Source organism: Apis laboriosa, unplaced genomic scaffold (assembly GCF_014066325.1).
Source record: "Apis laboriosa isolate Shangri-la unplaced genomic scaffold, ASM1406632v1 scaffold40_cov151, whole genome shotgun sequence".
NCBI lineage: Eukaryota > Metazoa > Arthropoda > Insecta > Hymenoptera > Apidae > Apis > Apis laboriosa.
The window spans coordinates 317,152-336,573 of record NW_025223180.1 but is presented as its reverse complement, the minus strand read 5'-3'; the positions used below and the strand labels follow the sequence as shown (position 1 = coordinate 336,573).

At 45.7% G+C, this 19,422-nt stretch overlaps 1 protein-coding gene across 1 annotated transcript in view; it reads right to left on the bottom strand.

Moving 5' to 3' along the window:
* LOC122715856 (fibroblast growth factor 17-like) overlaps positions 1 to 12,432 on the bottom strand; it is an 84,987-nt gene extending 72,555 nt beyond the window's left edge. Inside the window, exon 1 of the mRNA XM_043938382.1 lies at positions 12,376 to 12,432. Coding sequence (XP_043794317.1) covers positions 12,376 to 12,389 — 14 coding nt within the window. The 5' untranslated portion in view covers positions 12,390 to 12,432. The remainder of the gene's footprint in view (positions 1 to 12,375) is intronic.
* Between the last annotated feature and the right edge of the window lie 6,990 nt (positions 12,433 to 19,422).

Genomic DNA, 19,422 nt, shown 5'->3' with positions numbered 1-19,422 from the left:
TCGATGGAAATATCGATCGATCGGGAAATATTTGATATATTACGGTATTACGAGGTTGGGCTTAACGAACGAGATAAGGATGGAAGGATGGGGGCGCTTAACGCGATTATCGGACACGAAGGCTACGCTCTCCTACGACGCAGGGTTATCGCCATACCGCAACCTATTATTCTCTACTATGCTCTCGGGGATCGCCTCGTAATTGTTACAAATCGTCCGCTCTGCTCGTAAACATCGATCCACTTCCTCGTGAGTTGAGCCGAACGGGAAGGAGAGACGAATCGGTCCTGGATTCCTGGCGCTGATCAAATTTCCAAACTTTTCCTAATTGCTTGATTCAAAAATTATTTTCTACCGCGTTCTGTCTTAGGTTTTCAATAATGGTGTAATCCATTACGTTACTACTCGCGAAATCTCGTTCGAAACGAGGACGAGGGAAACGATTGATGCGAGTAAATTGGTAGCAGGAATCTAATTGGTATCGCGAGCGAGATTGTATTAAATTTATTATCGAAATGGTGGAGGAAGAAAGGAGGGGAGCGCCATTAACGCGGCACAGCAATAAAGAAGAGTGGCTTCATCGCCGCACTTGTTAATTATCGGTTGATACCGCGGAACCACCAATAGACGACACTCCGTGTACAAAAGGAAACGATGATCGAGCGAGCCATCCTGGATCTAATTCCATTATGCGAAATGGTTATAAAGACTAGTTGTTGCGATAAAATTATTATAGCACGCGCAATAAACATACATTATCGTTATTATCGTCGGCTTGCTCAAAGTCTCCCCTGCGTACCACATTTACATTTGATACCGTCCGTATAATACTATCTTCGATACTTATTATTATCTTCAACCGTATTTTCTATCCGAATAATTCAGAAAAATTCGTAAATTGGAGAAAAAGCGACCATGCACGTTTCTTCGAGACATCAATTATTTACAATCGAATAATGCGATTCGTTGAAAAATTAATCGAAAATTTCTACGAGAATGTGTGTTTATATATATTCGAGCAAAGAGAATGTTGCGCAAGTATGCTTTATTAATTTGCTAATTAATTTTAACCACTACGTATTTTTAATTACGTACCGTAATTATGCGAAAAGTATCGTTACGAGTACGTATTAAATATGATTGGATTAATCGAAATCATAAAGAAAAAGAAAGAAAGAAGAGGAGGCGAAATTAAACACGTTCTCCGAAAATATGAATAAACTCGTATCCTATATAAATTATTTGAATGAACACGAACGCGGATAGTAGTGAGTATTTCACGCGAAACTTTCGAAACCGCATCGAGTATGCTGGAAGTAATACTACTCGCGTAATAACAGCCGAAAATCTACCGTGCAGAGTTATAATTTTTGGGTGGATGCGTTAAAGAGGTGCCATTTGGACGGGATACGTTTACCGCATTTTTTCTTATGCGGTTTGAAATTGGAAGAAAGGTACCGGTTCCCGTGTCGCAGATGTTATCGGCCGCCGCTTCGCAATTGCAAAGCAGATGCCTGTGCTGCGGTCGTAGGGTATCGCTACACTTTCGTCTCTCCTTCCTTTCCATTTCTCGTTACGGATTTAATTCGAGGGAACCGTTTAACATTTTTAAATTAATCGAAAACGTTACGATCGTGATAATTGATAAATACTCGAAATTGCCGAGGCAAAGTGTTTGGTCGAATCGAAGCTCGGTGGTGGCGTGAGGAGGGTGCTTTATTTTCCACTCGCAAATCACTCGCATTTTCCGCGGCGCGGTGTAAACGAGGAGAAGATCGGCGCCGATTCCGACTAAGATGTTGGACCCGCGACGGGGAGGAGTTGGAAGAGGTTGCCGGTCGGTCGGAAAGGAGAGAAGGGAGAGGCCGGACGAGGGAGCTCGGGAGATCACGACGATAATGATGATGACGGCGATTACGAGATGACGAGAGAGCGATGAGGGCGCGAAGCATGGCAAAATGGCTCGTAAAACAAATCGACGAGTCTCGTTCGATGTTGGCCAAGTTACAAAGGTGTGCCTCGCCCGTTTACGATCCTCGACCGCGATCGTATCTCGACAGCCCGTTGACAGACAGGTTTAATATCGTTAGACCGTTTCATTTAGGATTCGTTTAACCTGAGTTACGCGCGTTCGCGCCAACCGTTCCTCCCAATATAATATCCTCTTCGCTCTCCGATAATATCCCGCTACCAAAAGGGAACGCGTTCTCTTTCACGTTTACATTTATATATCTAATGTGTATATGTATATATATTTAGAAATAAGAAAAGGAGGAAAAGGTTTTTCGCGTAGAATCCTTCGATCACTAGCGAGAGAGAGAGAGAGAGAGAGAGAATTTTCGAAATAACGCGTGTAGAGTGAAACGTTTCGATATCCGATAACTCGAATATTTCGATTAAAATAATTTGAAATCGTTGGAGACCGAAATCCGCGAACGAAAATTGGCCAAAGATCGTCGATGCGAGAAAAGTAGCGTTGCGAACGTTAACGATGTCGTCGATTAAAAATACGTACAATTTCCCCGATAAAGAATTTCTAAAGAATTTGACGATGAAACGTACGATAAAAACGATTATATTTACATGGAATTGACGGAGAACTACCGAGATGATGTTGCAACCAACGCCCACGCTCCAACCTGACACTTTCGTTTTCTTTTCTCGTTCGTTTCGAACGTTGTCTCCGAATTCCTTTACCTCGACTTTTACCTCGATTAACCGAGAAGATATCTCGTAAAATAAAATATTACTCGAATATCGCTTGAAATTTCTGATCTCATCGAAAAACGTGAATCACGGTATTTCGTTATGTATATATATATATATTTATTACATCGAGATAACAAAACTACTCGGACTATTGACAAATGGAAGCTAATAAATATCGCATCTATTTTTTTTTTCTTAAATATAAACAATTTCTTCGCTTACCGATGGATCGAAATTGAGTACGAGTCGACGAAATATTTCAATTCGATCGAAAAAAAAGAAAACGAATGATCGTGACGACGCGCGAGATAAATTTCGATACGAATGACATTTATTAAAAATATTTATCGTGAAAAATAAAATATCGGGAAGGAAGGAAGAAAGAAAAAAAGAAAGAGAAACTCGTTTGAGAACGGATTACGTTATCGGTAATTGTAAATAGCATAATCCGATCGCTACTCGAGCAGAAAAAGAAAAGGCGAAGAAAGCGAGCCGAGTCATTTGTTCCTTTCGTGGTTCACATACACGATCCGTCCATCTTTTTTTCGAAAGAGTACAAGTAGTTTGCCACCGATATTCGCGGTTCGTTTTATCACGGTACAAGAGCGTCGTCGTATCGTCGTGTCTTCGACACGATTTAAACTGCCTGTTGCTGTCGCGGCTTAAAAGGAAAAAGGAAGAGGAGGAAGGTTTGGATGTGTTTCAAAAACTTTGAAAACGCGTGCGTACGTGTAATGGCACGCGTAGAGGCGAGTAGAAGAAGAAGAAGAAGAAGAAGAGGAGGAGGAGGAGGAGGAAGAAGAAAGAGAAGAAGAAGAAGAAGGAGGAGGGCAGAAGAGGAGGTTGCTCATTAGCCATCGAGCGATCGGTTTGGCAAGGCTTGTTACCGGTGGGCAGGCTCGATTGGCCCCACCGTCCACTGCTCTTCTCGTTCTCGCAACGCGGCGAGACCTTTCCCAAGTATTTTATCGTCATTTTCGTGCGGTCGATTTCCATCATTTTATTATTTGGCGCCTTCGACATCGCCATCACCGTCATTACGCAACCGGCTCTTAAAGCTTAAACCCCTTATCTCTTGCGCGGCGATTACTTTTGCTCGAACTTGAAGTACTTGTTCTTGCACATTATTGGCCACTTAATACGATCGTTATATCTTAACTCGTTTGCGCCGACCAGTTGAATAGGTAGTGCTTCTCTACTAGTAAAGTGTCTCGAGAAAACAAGATTTCCTTAAATATTGCATATACACGTATATACATATATATATATATATATATATATTTCTTATTCCTTCTTGTCTTATCGCGTTAGATTAATAAAAATATAAAACTGATTAATAGATATGCGCAGTTATTATTGTCCCAGATATTGTAATAGATATTGAAACGCGAAGAATAAACGTATAAACGCGCATAAAATTAAATATTGCAATTTCGTCGAGTTGAAGAAAATTTGCACTTAAAGAAATAAAAAACATAACAAATAAAGGAGCGAAACGATGTAGAAAAAACATCTTCTATTCGTGTATCGAATATCGAGACCGATACATCTTCCCACGATCTGATAAGCTAAGACGTAGGTTGGATTAAAAAGGAAAACATACATCTCGATATATAAGCTAATTAAGACATTGCCACGTTCTACGGAACCGTAGGTGAACCGTTACAATTACACGGAATATCATAAGGTATATGGCGAAACTTATAATTACATTGTTGAACGAAAATTGATCGTTTGGAAGTTAAAGCGGCTCTCGTATATCAAATTAGTAGAATGGAGTGGGCATGCGAGCGCGCAAGCGAAACGGGCTTATAAAGGGAAGACGGCGTGCGACGAGGACGGGAGGAGAAAGAATCCGTTCGTTACGAAAAGATAGAGGGTCGAGGAAGAAGGAGAGAAGCGAAGACCGAGAAAGCGAGAAGCGATCAATCGAGGCGGAATGACAGGCGGCCGGCGATATCGCGAGCATCGACACGACGACAAGTGCCTCGCGCGCCGTCCCTCGGGTTAGCTATACGTAACGCTACAAACAAACGTAACCGTCTCGTGGATCCTTCGATTCGACTTCGAACTCCAGCGAAACGAGTCGTTTTTTCAAAAAAAAATATATATATAAATATATATCTTTACGCGTTTGTCCAGCGAAGACGAACGGGTGAACGGTGAAAATGGTTGCGTAAAACGAAAGGGGGCCGAGAAGAAGCGGGATGGCGCGGCTAAATCGAGACGAAGAGCGATTTTTCGTCGGTTGGCGAAACGGCGCAAAGGATTTTGGGTGGGTCGTGGTCGCTTTCGGAACGCGCGAAAGAGGCGGCCGCGAGAAAGGAGCGCGCGAGCGGATGGATTAATGTAAAGGCGTACGACCCTAACAAGCGAATTATCCCCGAGATATATCGTGCCGCTTCACGGGTGGTTAACTGCGCGCGGAGCAGAGAGCTGTGGAGAAAGAGGAGGGAAGTAATAATACGGGGAAAGGGAGAACGAGTATCCCGATGACGAGCGGGTAGGAGGAGGAGGAGGAAGAAGATGAAGCGAGCGCTTCCAAGTCGGGATGATCGCGGCGGTGGCTAATGCCTCGTAAGCTCTTACTAATCTCCTTACCGCTCTTCTCTCTCTTGATTTACCGAGATGTTTTCATTGTCTTTGCCGAGTGATCGTAAAAAAAAGTCGCGACCAGCGCTCTCTTTCCACCGAACCGACCGTATCTACGTCGTTCCCCGAAAGAACGTCCGATCCGATTCTTCGATTTCTTTTTTTTTTTTTCCCCCTTTACCAATAAACTTTCCTTTCGAATCGATCGTATAAAAAAATATAAGGAAAATCGGGAGTTCTCCGTTTGGAGGAGATAATAAAGGAGGAGATCGCGGAGAGTTTAGCGACCCTTTGCCTTTGGTGAAAATCGACGCGGTTAAAAGCACGCAGAAGCTTGGAATCTTTGGACGATGGAGCCGGCGACTTTTTCTTCTCTTCGGAAGAATAATATTTTCTTACGACGAGGCGGAGAGAGGAAACAACACTCTCCGTTGCGATCAATGAGGGAGGGAGAGGGGGACCGAATCCGCCTCTGCGTCTCCGCGATGAATTTTTCCACGGCACGCACCGACGAGCAGGGAATATAATGGCGGTACATTGCACCCTGAACATAAATTCCGCGATCAAAGTGCATCGCGTCGCACCAGGACGAACTTTAAGCATTTTATGCGATTAAGTTCCTCTTCCCCTTCCCCTTCCCCCTGCAGAGGGAATCGTCGATCCCTTCTTCCCTCCCCCTTCCTCCTTCGCGCACGCCCTCCTTCCTCCCCCGTCTCTTTCTCTTTCGATCGATCGGCCACCGGTCCGTCCATCCTTTTCCAGGCCGGACAACGCAACGCGATGGATCCGAGCCGAAGCCGGGGTTTATCGAGCTCGACCCGAGCACGGACGACAAATCGTCCAAGTTTTAAGTATTTTCGAAAAGAATCTATCGCATCTGCGAAAATATCGGAGACGCGATTCGGGCGACGCTCCGCGACGAGTTGGAGAAAGAGACGGAAAGCCGAGAAAGCCGGCCATAAAACACGCGTGCATGGATGCATTTACCGACCGTCCCGGGGACGGAGGGAGGGAGGAGGTAGAAGAGAACGTTGTTGCCAGTTGTTTTCCCGAGGGACAAATTTATAACTCGGTCTCATCGGTTCGAGAACTCGGCGAGGAGGAGAAAAATCGCCGCGACCCAAGGAGGGAGGGAGGGGGGAGGTTATCTCGGTGTTAGTTTCTTCGTAGATCGACGCGCGTACGTTTCTCGGTTATCTCGCGTTCGATCCCGACGTTCGATTAGCGCCGCTCTTAGCGGATACTCATCTCGTCTCGACCCACTTTTCACCACTCGATCACTCGACCAAGTTTCCATCCTTCGATCCAACCATCAAAAGAATCACGCTTCTTTTGCGCGGCCACGAAACGAACATCATTTTCGCGGGCCAAACAACCGTGTATCCGCGAACGAAACTGCAACGCGCATTTTCGCCATCGACATTCCTTTCTTCTTCCCGTCCTAGGTCCTATCCTCTCTCCTACTCGAAAACTGTAAATCCGTAAAACCAGGGAGACGAGAGTCAGCCAACGATAGCCTCACAGATTTTCCCCGAAAGGACCCGTTAGTTTTCGTCCCTGTTATTTTCTCACATCTCACGGCGTATCGTATGGTGACGCGTCGTAATTTTCACTTCGCCCACTTCGAGTGACTTCGAGGTGTTCCCTCTCTTGGCGTGTGGAATCCCGGAGTCGAAAATTGTGCTAATCCCTTTAAAGCGACCCCGAACGATCGGCCGATGAGCCGTAAGTAACAGAACAGGTAAGTAACAGAACTGAGGGCCACCGGGATTGTAGCGAGGAAGAGAGAGAGAGAGAGAGAGAGAGAGAGAGAGAGAGAGAGAGAGAGGAAGACGGAGGAGGGTAAAAAAGAACAAAAGCGAGGCGGGCAAGCTCCACAGGTGCTCTCCGTGAGTGGCTTTCCGTTCGTTTGGATAACCGTGAACGAGTCGCCAACGCGTTAGAGCAAACACCGACCGACACCGACTTTCTAACGCTTTCCTCTTCGCTTCCCTTCCGTCTCGAAAGGAACGCGCTTCCATTCGCGTTTACATTTTTCATCCATACGCGCATACACACACATATATATATATTTCTTATAATGATAAAAGATGGGGAGGGAAATACAGAGAGAGAGAAAGAGAGAGAGAATAGGCGAAGGAAGGCATCGGTCGGTTGGACCCATAGGGATTGCCAAGCACCGTTTTACGATAGCCGATGAACACGGATCAACGATCGGGAGGCGATAACCGTCTCAATGAGCCGCAGTAAAGCGGGTTTATTGCTGGATCTAAAGTGCGGGGAATATCCGACCTGTTCGAAGAAGCGCGAACGCAGTCTCGTAACAGCACCTGCACCCCGCTCCTGCGCCGGATCCAGTTTAAATAACCGGTACCGAACAATGGCCCGGGCCGCGCGACGCCGCAATTCGATTTACGCCCCACGATCGCGGAACGTAAACAGGTATACACATCCGCTGTATCGATGTATAAATCGTCCAACGTTTTTCCAACGAGAACTGGGTAATATCCGGGTTACGCAACAACAGTTAATTCTTTAGTCGCCCTCACCAATCATCCGTGTGTACATTTTATACGATCTCGATCTTGGTCCGATAAACTGGAAAGATTTCATCCCTACACTTTACACAACAATGATAGAAAGAGGAACGTAATCGTTGGACGGAACGAATACCGAGAATAAGGTTAATAGTACGAAGAACCGCTGAATATACCTCCGGGAAGGAAAGGGTATTTACCCTTTCCTCTTCCACGTAGATCGACCGTTCATCCGCTTTATTTTTCCAATGTCGGTCAACGATCGACTCGGAATAATATCCGACTCGATGTAATAATAATGTCTATGCTAATTGTTCCACCGCTCTCCGCTATTCGTTCACCTTTCCTCTTCGATTCTTTATCGATTTCCACCGCGAATAGGGATACCGCTCCATTTTATTCCGATAATAGGGAATTTATTCGAGACGAGAGAGAAGAACGCGGATTACGATATAATAACGATTGTATATATATATATATATATATATATATATATATATATATATATAACGTTTCAAGAAGGAAAAGAGAAATCTTTATCTGATCGAGAGAGAGAGAAATTTGATCAATTATTTCGAGATAAAATTTTGAATTCCCTCGCTTGTTCGAAACTTTTCGAAATATCGAAATATCTCAGTCGAAACGTGTGACGCGATATCCTTTTGTTTTTCCCTCCGCCGAGCGAGCCGATTCTTCTCGCGTTTGTTTTACGCGGACCGGCATCGGATCCCCGAGCTTTAAATTCGGCGAACTTACTACCGTGAACGACGCGTGGTGTAGAGACGCCGGTACCCGGTCGGGCGCAAAGGGCGAACGTCACGTTCACTTTACATTCTTTCCCCAATTTTACGACGTGGCTGTACGTTGTAAAAATCGATATAGGGAATTGGTGTGTACATACGAAGGGGGCCAAGTATCGAAAAGGTTTCGCGAACGGAAACTTTCAGCGCGGAAAGCGAATCTCTCCTTTCGTCCTTTCTCCCATAGGCGTATTCTAAAATTTCAAAAATATATTTGTTTCCAATATTATTCTCGAATGAAATACGATTTTCACGCGATTCTCTCTTATTTTTATCTTATTATCCGTTCGTTTATATCGTTTCCGTTTTACCTAAGTTTCTTAGCTACTTTGTTTTCTTCTTCTTATAATTCTTTGACGTTTCTATTTTCTTTTCTATTTTTTTATCCTGTTTTTCTTCGATCTAAAATTTTACTCGTTCCCTTCGCGAGTAATGCTCGAAACAAAGCTCGTAATTTAATCTTAACCACGTTTTCCCGAAGGTAAGTTATTTTCCGGTTAAACGCTCGAAATGATTAAAAATTCGTTTGCGAGAGTATCGAGGCGTGAATTTCTTGGCAAAATATTTTTCTTACCTCGACGTTTAATATTTCTTTAATTTTTTTTTCAATTTTCATTAATTAAACCGCGCAAAAGTTTTTCTCTCTTAAATCTGTACTCATAGAAGCATTCTTACAGATAATAAACTCGATCGATTCTAAATCACCGTTTAAATTACAAATACTATTCGAAAATGGAAGAAACACGATTTGCGAGAAAGTAGCATTCAATAATAGCTGTTTCGATAATAAGAATCAACGTTGAGGAATGATCTTTGACCGAGTAACCTTTTCACAACTATAAATAATATTTTCGTATCGAGGCAGAAAAAAAAAAAAGGTAGGGATTTTCAGCGACTTCGTTAAGCTCGAAAAAGAAAAAAGAAAAAAAAAGAAAACGTTTTCGACAAAGCTGTGCACGTAAACAACGAACTCCTCGTCGCGTAAATGTCAATCTTTGTAAAAAGAAATAAAAAGCAACCGGCCGTGGTGGGCAAATACGCGTACAATGGACATTTTAGGGAGCCTCCTATGTCGAGGACCGCGCATCGATTATCGACGAAATATTTACGATCGACTACAGGTGATATACAGGTGATCGCAAAAGCGTCCCTTCGCTACCCTTCGTTTCCCTTCCGAATTCCGAAAGTTGAAGAGAAATTATCCTCCGTGCATTTCCTTTTCTATTATTATCGAAATTACTCTCTCTCTCTCTCTCTCTCTCTTCTTTACTCGTACGGATGCAAAATATACCTTTGCGAGCAAGTGTAGGAATAGGAAAGTGGGCGACGATAATACGGTTCTAGCTCGTGCTAGATAGAACGCGTACATGATCGAAAACATTTGCGAATGTAAGTAATAACGATATTATACGCGGTACGTAGATGCAAAGGCACGAAACTCGGCTCGAAAACTTCAGGGTTGGCCGAGTCAAGGCCCCCGCGTTACTTCCAGTCGCTTTTTCTCCCCCCCTCCTCCCCCTGTATCGCCCGTTGTACGCCACGCCACGACCCAGTTTTCCTTCGTATCCGAGATGGGGGGCGAGCGCGAGAACGGAGGAGGGAAGATAAAGAGAGGAAGGAAGGGGAGAAGAAGAAAGAAGTAGGGAAAGATGGAGGAAAGAGCGCGAGCAGGTAAGCGAGGAATCGCGATTGGATCGGTGCCAATTCCTCCCGGGAGATACGCCGATTTGAAATTCAACGCGATGAAAAGGTTCGCCTCCTCCTCTTCTTTCCACCCCTGCCGCCACTCTCTCTCTCTCTTTCCTTCCTATCCGTTTTCTAGCGCGCGCTTTCGCCCGCGTCCAACTCGCTAAACTAGTTCGACCCTGTAATATACGCGGCCTCTAAACTATATATCCCTACTAGTTCGCTAACCCAGAGACCGGAAGCACTGGCAGCCTTTCAACTTTGGCAGGTTCGAAATCCTTTTAATTCGGATTGAACTCTTGATCGAGAAAAATATTTTTCTTTCTTCTTTCTTTTCTTTTTTTCTTAATTTCGTTAATTTCCACGAGGGAGAGGATGAGAGGCGGTGACTTGGAGAATTGGAGATCGAACGTCGGGGCGAGGATCTTTTGGAAACGACCGTGCCAAAGACGTTACGTTCGATCGTAAAATTGTAGAGCGATGACGTAAGAAATCGATCGAAAGAATTTTTCAAGATGTATAACACGGTGTCGAGTGTTATTCACGAGTTTTTTCGATCGTAAAGAAATATATATATATACACATTGGACCGAGGAAAGAATATTTTATTCGAGAGAATAAAGGAAGAATGTGAATCGGTGAGAAGAGAGTGCGTGGAGTTTTATATATATATATATATATATATATAGGACTAGGTTTAGGTCGCAAGGGTCGGAAGACGGAAGCAGATTAAGTCGGAACGGGTGGTCGATCACGGATTCTTTTGGAAATTCGCCCCCTTCGCAAAGTCGCGCGTTACACGGCTCTTTGTGCGCGCGGCGGAGAGAAGAAGAAAACGAGGGGCAAGCGAGAACGTCGTTGACTCGGAAATATCGCCAAGGGTCTCGCTTTTGACGAAGCTCCGCGAGCCGTAAGAGCCATCATTGCGCGTACGAGTATGTGTCACGAGGGATCGAGATGCTTTCCTCCCAACCGAATTCCCTCCGTTTCCATTTAACGTTTCTCTCCACGACCACGAATACCTAAAACTTTGCGAAATATCTTCTCGTCCCTGTGAAAACAACGCGAGAATTTGTCGCGTCAACCGTTGGATTACTTTCCCCTTCAACACTCTCGGCTAATCTCGCCGATCCACTTATCGCGTTAACGCGTTAACGCGCACGTATTTTCGGCCGAGGAAAAAAAATACGGAGGAAAAACACCCCGATATCCATTCGATTCGATCCACGAGGGGGCGTGCTTTCGTTTCTTTATTTTTTTTTTTTTTTTTTTTTTTTTTTTNTTTTTTTTTTTTTTTTTTTTTTTTTTTTGAATACGCATCGGCAATAGATCCGATCTTCTTTTCCCTTTTCTTCTGGGGGAGATATAGAAATATATAAATGCGATTTCTTGAAAGAGAAAAAAAGAAGTAGAATAGATCGCAAACGATAAAAAATCTATGCTTCGGCGAAACGTTTCTACGAATCCGTATACACGATAGCGATACATATATTCTCGCCAATGTGTGTAAAGAAAAATAAAATGTGTGTAAAGAAAAAAAAAAAAAAAATATCGCGCGAATAAATTTTCTTTAAGCTCATACAAAATTTGAACTAAAGAATAAATGTATTTTCTTTCGTTTCCTTTTTCTTTTCCTTCCTATTCTTTAATCGTGCGCAACACACAAATATCAAGCGATCGCGAAGAAAGCGGTGAGAAGAATTTTGGGAAGAAAAAGAAACGAAAAAAAAAAAAAAAAAAAAAAAAAAAAAAAAAAAAGAAAGAAAGAAAAGAAAAGAAGCGGAAGAAGGCAGACAGATAATTCTCGAGCGAGAATTTTGATGGAAATATTGGCCAGGGGAAGAAAAAGCTGTGTAGTTAAAATCCGTTACCGTGTAAAAAGTATGTGAAAAATCCTGGATCGTGTCCACATCGCGATCGGAAAAAGTGTCCCGGTGCGTGTTGGCTGGTAAGGTGTCGGTTGGGGAATCGAGTAGAAAAGTGAGAGAAGCGACGATCATCGAAGACGGTAGCGCAACTACGAAGACACCGCGTACATTTCGTGCACTGACCTTATAACGAACATGTGTCTCCCGTGGTCCCTGGATGGACAGTCATTGGGTCTCACACAGGGTGGCTCGTAGCAGTCAGTAGTCGACGGTGGTTCGAATACGTGTTCACGCACGCACGCACGGTGCCGGCACGACCTTGACGTGGCGGCGGCTACTAACCACTCGGCGACGGAGACGCGTGCGAACGACACGCGTGCACGCAGCGCGCCGCCCTCCGATCCTCGTCCCGCGTCTCGATCGAAGATCTCGCCAAAGATCGAGATACGATCGAAAATCCTTCCTTCTTCCTCGTCTGTCGCTCTTTCTTTCGATCGGTCGGTCGGTCGGTCGGTCGGTCGGTCGGTGGTCGTTGGTCTCTTGGTTCGAGACGAGAGGTATCGAGGCGACGAACACCGGCAAGGATGAGGAGGAGGACGACGACGACGACGACGACCACGGTGTCTCGTGGCTGTGGTCGATAGCGCGGCGCTCTACTGACGTCGCGACGCTTGGTCGTGTCGTGGCCCGCGGCTCCTACTCGCCCTCCCTCCAACCCCCCCACTCACTCCGGAACAACCCGGAAACTGACGAACCTCCGCCCCCACCTCTCAAAACTACCCTTATTTTCTACCCCCACCAGTCCCCCAGACCCCCCACCATCCTCGCCACCTTCGTCGCCGCCACCACCGCCACCACCGCCACCGCCACCGCCACCGCCGCCGCCGCCGCCGCCACCACCCTTCCGCCAAGGACCAGAACAAGAAGAATCCTCTTTTCTCCTATCTCCACCCGATTTCCGATTCATCCGTGATCCGTCACATCCGCGGCCACGTTTTTCGTTTCGTTTCGACGCAACAAGCGCTACCGATACCGTTCTTTCGCCGATTTCCTTCTTTCTCTTTTTTCTCTCCTCCTCCCATCCATCGTTCGTATAATCGCCTTTTATCTCTCATCCGATTGCATCGAAGCGTCGAATTGGTCGAAGGGTTTTCCACCGCGGACGAGATTGCGCGACTCTAAACTTCATCGAGTTTTCAGGAGTTAGCTAGATTTCGGTCGGAAATCGGGTTTCCACGATACAACGTGTATAAATCTTGGTGGATCCTCGACGCGTAAAGATGGAACTGGACACACAGAGGAGAAAGTCCGCTTGTTTATCCCGTCTCTGTCATTTCGATTTACCCATATTTAATCCTATTTTCGCGATTGTCCGATCCAACCATTTTATTTATCTCTGTGTTCCTTCCCTCCCCCCCTCCTCTCCTCGAAATAATTCAATCGCGACGTTTCCGAACGATTTCGATTCGTATTTAGCTCGGGAGAGAGGGATGCGTGACGGAGATTCCCTCTATAATAATATCCCGAATCCATTGGATTTACGACGATTTAGATTTCGTTGCGCCGGATGAAATTTTCGGAGGAGAAGAGTCTCGACGATGTAACATAAATCACGCAGTCCTCGACCCATTTACTTAGCCGAGTTTAGAAAACGTTTCTCTTCCAGGGATCGTCTTGTGCTTGGATGGAAGATGGAAACGTTCTCCGTTTCATCTCATTGAGAGAAACGCCAACAGGTAGGGACGAGGTGGGTGAACGAGCGATAAAAATTATTCGCGGGGGGAATAAGAAGTTGGAAAGAAGCGAAACGCACCTCTCCACCAGGGAGAAGAAGGCGAGAAGGGAAGGAAGGAAGAGAGAGAGAGAGAGAGAGAGGGATCCCGCGGGCAGTCGGCCGACCACGTGGGTGCCGCCCCCATGTTCGCATGGCCACGTGCCAAATAACTCACTTGGCACGCGTAAACAATTACTCCGAAACTCGTGTTATCGCGCTACATTACGCGTATATATCTCGCGTTGCCCGTCCGTTGCGTTCCGCACTCGTCGTCCTTCCACGCATCCCGGTCCCGCGCGGGAAACCTCGCCTTCTTCTCTTCTTCCCTTTCGTCGCGCGCTTCGATTTCGTTCTGAAAACTGAATTTCTTCCTCTTCTCACCGATTACCTCGAATATATATATATATATATAACGCCGAAAGACGTTTGTAGACGGATCTGTGCGCAGCGAAAACCGGTGAAACGCTCGTTTTTTACTCGTCGGATACGATTAATTAGTTTGGCTGAGGGTTAACTCGGCGTCGAGTGTGCGATCAGGCCTGTACAGGGAGGGAGGGAGGGGAAATCGGACAGCTTCTTTTCCGCGTTCACTGGCTCGGAGTCGTGGATCGTTTTGGGTATCGGCCAAAGTCGATTCTCGATATCGAGACCCGTTCCTTCCAGGGGAGGAAATATCGAAATCGAGCTTCCTCCGTTAAACCAGCCCAGTTTCCCCGTCGTCACGTTTCGACCACTCGTCCCGCGCGATTCTATGAAAAAACTCCGACGAACTCTTCGAATCGTCGAGATATTCGTTCGCCTTGTCCGATCTTGACGAGTCGTATACGAGCGTGTACGAGTAGCGTCGCTCGAGAACGAAAGTATTTCGCGCGTACATGGTTGGACGACGCGAAAGCGTAGAAGAAAAGAAAGAGAGAAAGAGAGGAGGAAAGCGAAGCGTAACGGAGGTGATCCAGATCGCGCCTCCGCATCGTCACCTTTCGTTCCGGTCATCACCCCGACCAAATATATTCCGATTGTATAATAAACGGTCGCTCCGTTCGCATAAGTTATGCAAATCGATGCCGCGAGTGATTTAGACGATAAACTGGATCGCAATGCGGTGGACCACACACCGCGTTCACCACCGCGCCACCTCTTCTCCCTCCAAATTGCACGTTAAACCTTTCCTCGAGATAAATCCGTCGAGGCCTGTGTCCCGTGATTTATACACGAAACCGCCATATATATACTATATATATATATATATATATCGGTCCGATATATCGATAAAAAAATTCGATCCTGCTTGATAAATTACTGCTTGATAAAACTAGGTAGAGTCGTAAAGCGATGTTACGCCGCTAGAGTCGAATAAAACTTGTCCTGCCGACGAGGACAACTGCCGGCACGTTAATACCGATCGACCGACACAGCCTCGCTTACGAGTGTTCCTTTCCATTGTTGCCTCGTTACGAGATCAAAAGTAAATATTTCGAATTTCGGGTAAAGTCACGGCGAACAAGCTCGGTTCCACTACCACGGAACGATCGAGCATGGATATTTATCGATCGTTCGATTCGCGACCAATCGGAAATCCTTCTCGAAAGATGAAACCTACCCCCTTTTGCGACGAGCTTCGTTTCGAAGTCGTTCGTCCATCGAAAAAAGAAGAAGGAGAAGATGATGATTTTATTTTCACCGAAGTCTGAGTCTAAATTTGCGCTGGCTGCGTTCGAAAAAAAAAACGGAAGAAAAATAATACCGCGGCAGAGGATAATACCGTTTTGCATTCGCAAAATAATTCAATATTAAAATCGCCTTCTTTCGATTTTCCGCATACGATCGAGCGGAATTCGTTCGAGCGGCCTCCTATCTATTCCCACCGAAATTCCTCTTTTTTTTTCCGCGTAATCCCGCTTCCGTTCTCTCGTTCGGAAAACTTTGGAAACACTGTTGTCTCCGTTTCTCGACGCGTGGGTTTTTCGTGGGTGAAACGCGAAAAATCGCGCGACATTTACCGGCTCTCGCCCTTATTATTCCCCATTTCCATTAATCCTCCCCCTCCGTGACCTTCGACCGAATCTCACGAATCGTGAACGAACATTCCTATCTCTCTATTCCCATCATCGACGATGCAAAGGTTATCGACAATGGCGCGCGGCCAGGAATAGCAGACGGTGCATTGTGTTTAGCGGTGTATAGGATATCCGGATAGAGGACGTCCACGAGTGGCCGAGGGGAGAGAAGGGGGCGTTCGCGGTTCCGGATCCACAACGTTCGTCGCTTGCATCATCCGCCGGTTCCAGCCCAAATATTTCTCTCGGCTTACGTAACCGCTAATCGCAATCGGAAAGTAGAACTTTCGTTGCCCCGCGATATTTCCACGCGTTCTTATTTATTTTCCGTTTCGACCGATATCGGTTTTCTTTTCGCTTTTACGATAGCGATAAAAAAAGGAAAAAAAAGATTAATACGTAATCTGTGTAGAAGAAAATGACGAGATCGTCGTACGTTCGAGGGAAAAAGATAGACAAAAGGAGTGCGATTTAAGGATCGTACAGAGATGAAAAACTATTATGAATAACTGCAAAATTTTTGACGTTTAATGGTTCACTGGACTCTTTCATAGGATAAGTAGGGCACCGTTGCTACTCTTCCGTGAAGGAACCCGTTCTTTTTCGAACGGGATGGGGACATAAATTTTTGCATTTCACGATAGCCCACTCTCGAAAACAAACGCTCGTTTCAAACAGTTCTCTCTCTCTCTCTCTCGCTTAAGGATCGATTAAAAGGATATAAAGTTAATTAATCCTCCGGATCAACGATTCCTCGTAAATCCGAGTGGTAACTCGCCATCTCTTCCGAATTTCTCTCTATATATCTTCTATATCGTTCGAATCTTCGAACGAAGCCTCGAGAAAGAAGAAAAAGAACGGAAGAAAGAGAGAAAAAAGGAAAGAAATATATCCCGAACGCGAAGGAACAATTTCGCGAAAATACAAGGGTGATACGCGCGACGTGGAAGCTGCGTCACGTGAAAAACAGATCGATCGAGTCTCCCCGGAGGGAGAGGGAGAGGGAGAGCGAGAGAGGCGGAGAATCGTGGAAATAACGGAGCAGCCGAAAAGCTCGACATTTAGCTTTCCCCCCCCCCGATCGTCGCTAGGTCTCGACTCGTTGCGTCGTAAATATAGGTTTTCAATGCGCGGACGATATAAGTCGTTCCGCGTGGTCGCAGTTATTTCACCGATGAGACGACGTATACGCGCTCCGCGGATGATTTGTAACGCGATTTCCTCGACCTAGGCGGCGTCAACCCCGAGACGCGGACGGGATTCGACGGGGGGGATCGAAGAAACGGGGAACAGGTTTCCCTTCCCTTCGACCCTTCTCCAACGCCCACGCTTATGAATCAGTGGATGAATGAATCGACTTTGCCCTACTTTCCCACGCGTGGGAGTGTATCGTATCGGCCGGCTCGCCTGACATTTTCGCGCCGCAACCACCCCTGGCCAGGTCAGCATCGCGGCGACGTCGTGGGCGTTGCTGACTCTATATCTACCCACGTAGTAGACGAAAGTCTGGCTACGACCAGGACCACGCAAAAATTCATTTCCACGCTCCCTCCGTTTCGTTGGGAAAACAAAGTCGTATCGTCGTCCGGATGCCAAACGGATACTCTCTCTCTCCCTCTCTCTCTCTCTCTCTCTCTCTCTCTCCATCTCCTCCCTCCCCGTGGAGGAGAAAAATTTCATTTCGCGAAATATAATCGGCGCGTAATCACTCGAATGTATATAAATACGATCTGGTAAGCGTCGTCGATATCAACTTATGCCAACTAACTTGAGCGAGTAACTACGACGCGTAAACCGGACTGACGTCAGCCGCGTCCCTGGTGTCTCGAGTGTATCCATTAACTTTCGACCAACCATTCGAAAAATATCGAAGACGGAAATATATCTTCGAAGATCGCGCTTACGCGCGGTATTACGTCCGTGTGCACTAAACTTTCATGCAAATTAACAATCGTGCCGTTCTAACGTAAGCGCTCTCCATCTTTCTTCGTTTATATTCCGACTCGATAAAACCATTACGAAGAAGAAGCGTCCTTCCTTCGTCTTAATTCTTAAAACAAAAAAAGAAAAAGAACTTTCGACGTTGGAATATCTTCCATATTATATATCCCGGTATTCGAACGAAACATTCCGTCAACTTTTGCCCAAACGAAGGAAGAAAGTTTGCGAGAAATGACGCAACGCGAATAAACGCAAGTGTATCGAGGTCGTTTACCGAACGCCTCGCGTTTTCTCAAAGAACTGACCGAGAGCCAACGTCCCCGTCCTCGCTACGAATCGGCCACGTGCGTCGGGGAATTACCGTTTCATTACGCTCAAAGAGAAGAAGAAGAAGAAGAAGAAGAAGAAGAAGAAGGCAGGCTCGAGCACAGCGTAAGCGCAAAATAAACTGGAAGACGCATGGGGTTCTACGTATGCCTCACGCACCGAGTCGTTCTTGTAATAATAATAACGGCCTTGGTGCGTAAAACGCGTTTGAAAATCCGTCCGATGCATTCCTCGCGCATCCTCGAGATTCAAGGTTTTCGCCGTGATAAATGGAGGAATTCGCGACCGGCCCACTCTTGACCTTTTCCAAGCTCGACCTTTTCTTTCGTTCGAAATATCTGTGAAATATCTCGAACGAAAGAACGAGGGAAATATAGGAAAAGCATCGTCCACGATCCTGTGGCGCGTAACCACGGTTTAATCGTCGATCGCGTCCGATCTCGATTTATTTATCCCCGCGACCTTCTCCAAAATTGGACGACCACGTTACGAAGAAAACGTAGGCGGTACGTGGTATGAGAAAGATCCTTTCCAGCGCCATATAATATACACATATATATATATATATATCGGATCGAGTATAATCGGAACAGGCAAACTTCCACGTTTTCTAGATATCGTGCCATTCTCTTCGATAGTTATACACCCCCTTTCTCGCCGCTATATGCCGCCCCCTTCTCCTCGTTCAACCGTTCGTTCATTCAGAACGCGAAATCAATGAACGTTATTTTCGGCGAAAGCTGGCGTCTACGACGCGAGCTACGCACTTTTTTTCTTTCTTTACAGCGTTTACTCGCGCCACCACAAGAATTTCCCCATTTCTTCTCCATTCTTTCTTCCTTCTTCCTTCTTCCTTCTTCCGCGCGACATTTCGGGAATCGAATCGAAAGCGAATAACGCCTCGCAGTCGGATCCGAAGGGATTTAAAATCGATCGAGGCCCATGTAACGTAATTTTAGAAACTTTAAAGACCGGTTTCCTTCGGATTTTACCGTGTAACAGTTCGCTCTTTGTTTACGGCGCGATCTCTTCCTCAATTAAACCAACTTATCTGCCTGGTGTCTGGGAGAAAAACGTGGCGGAAATTAAACGGGCCGTAAAATTCTCGACGTTAATAACCACGTTCTTAAA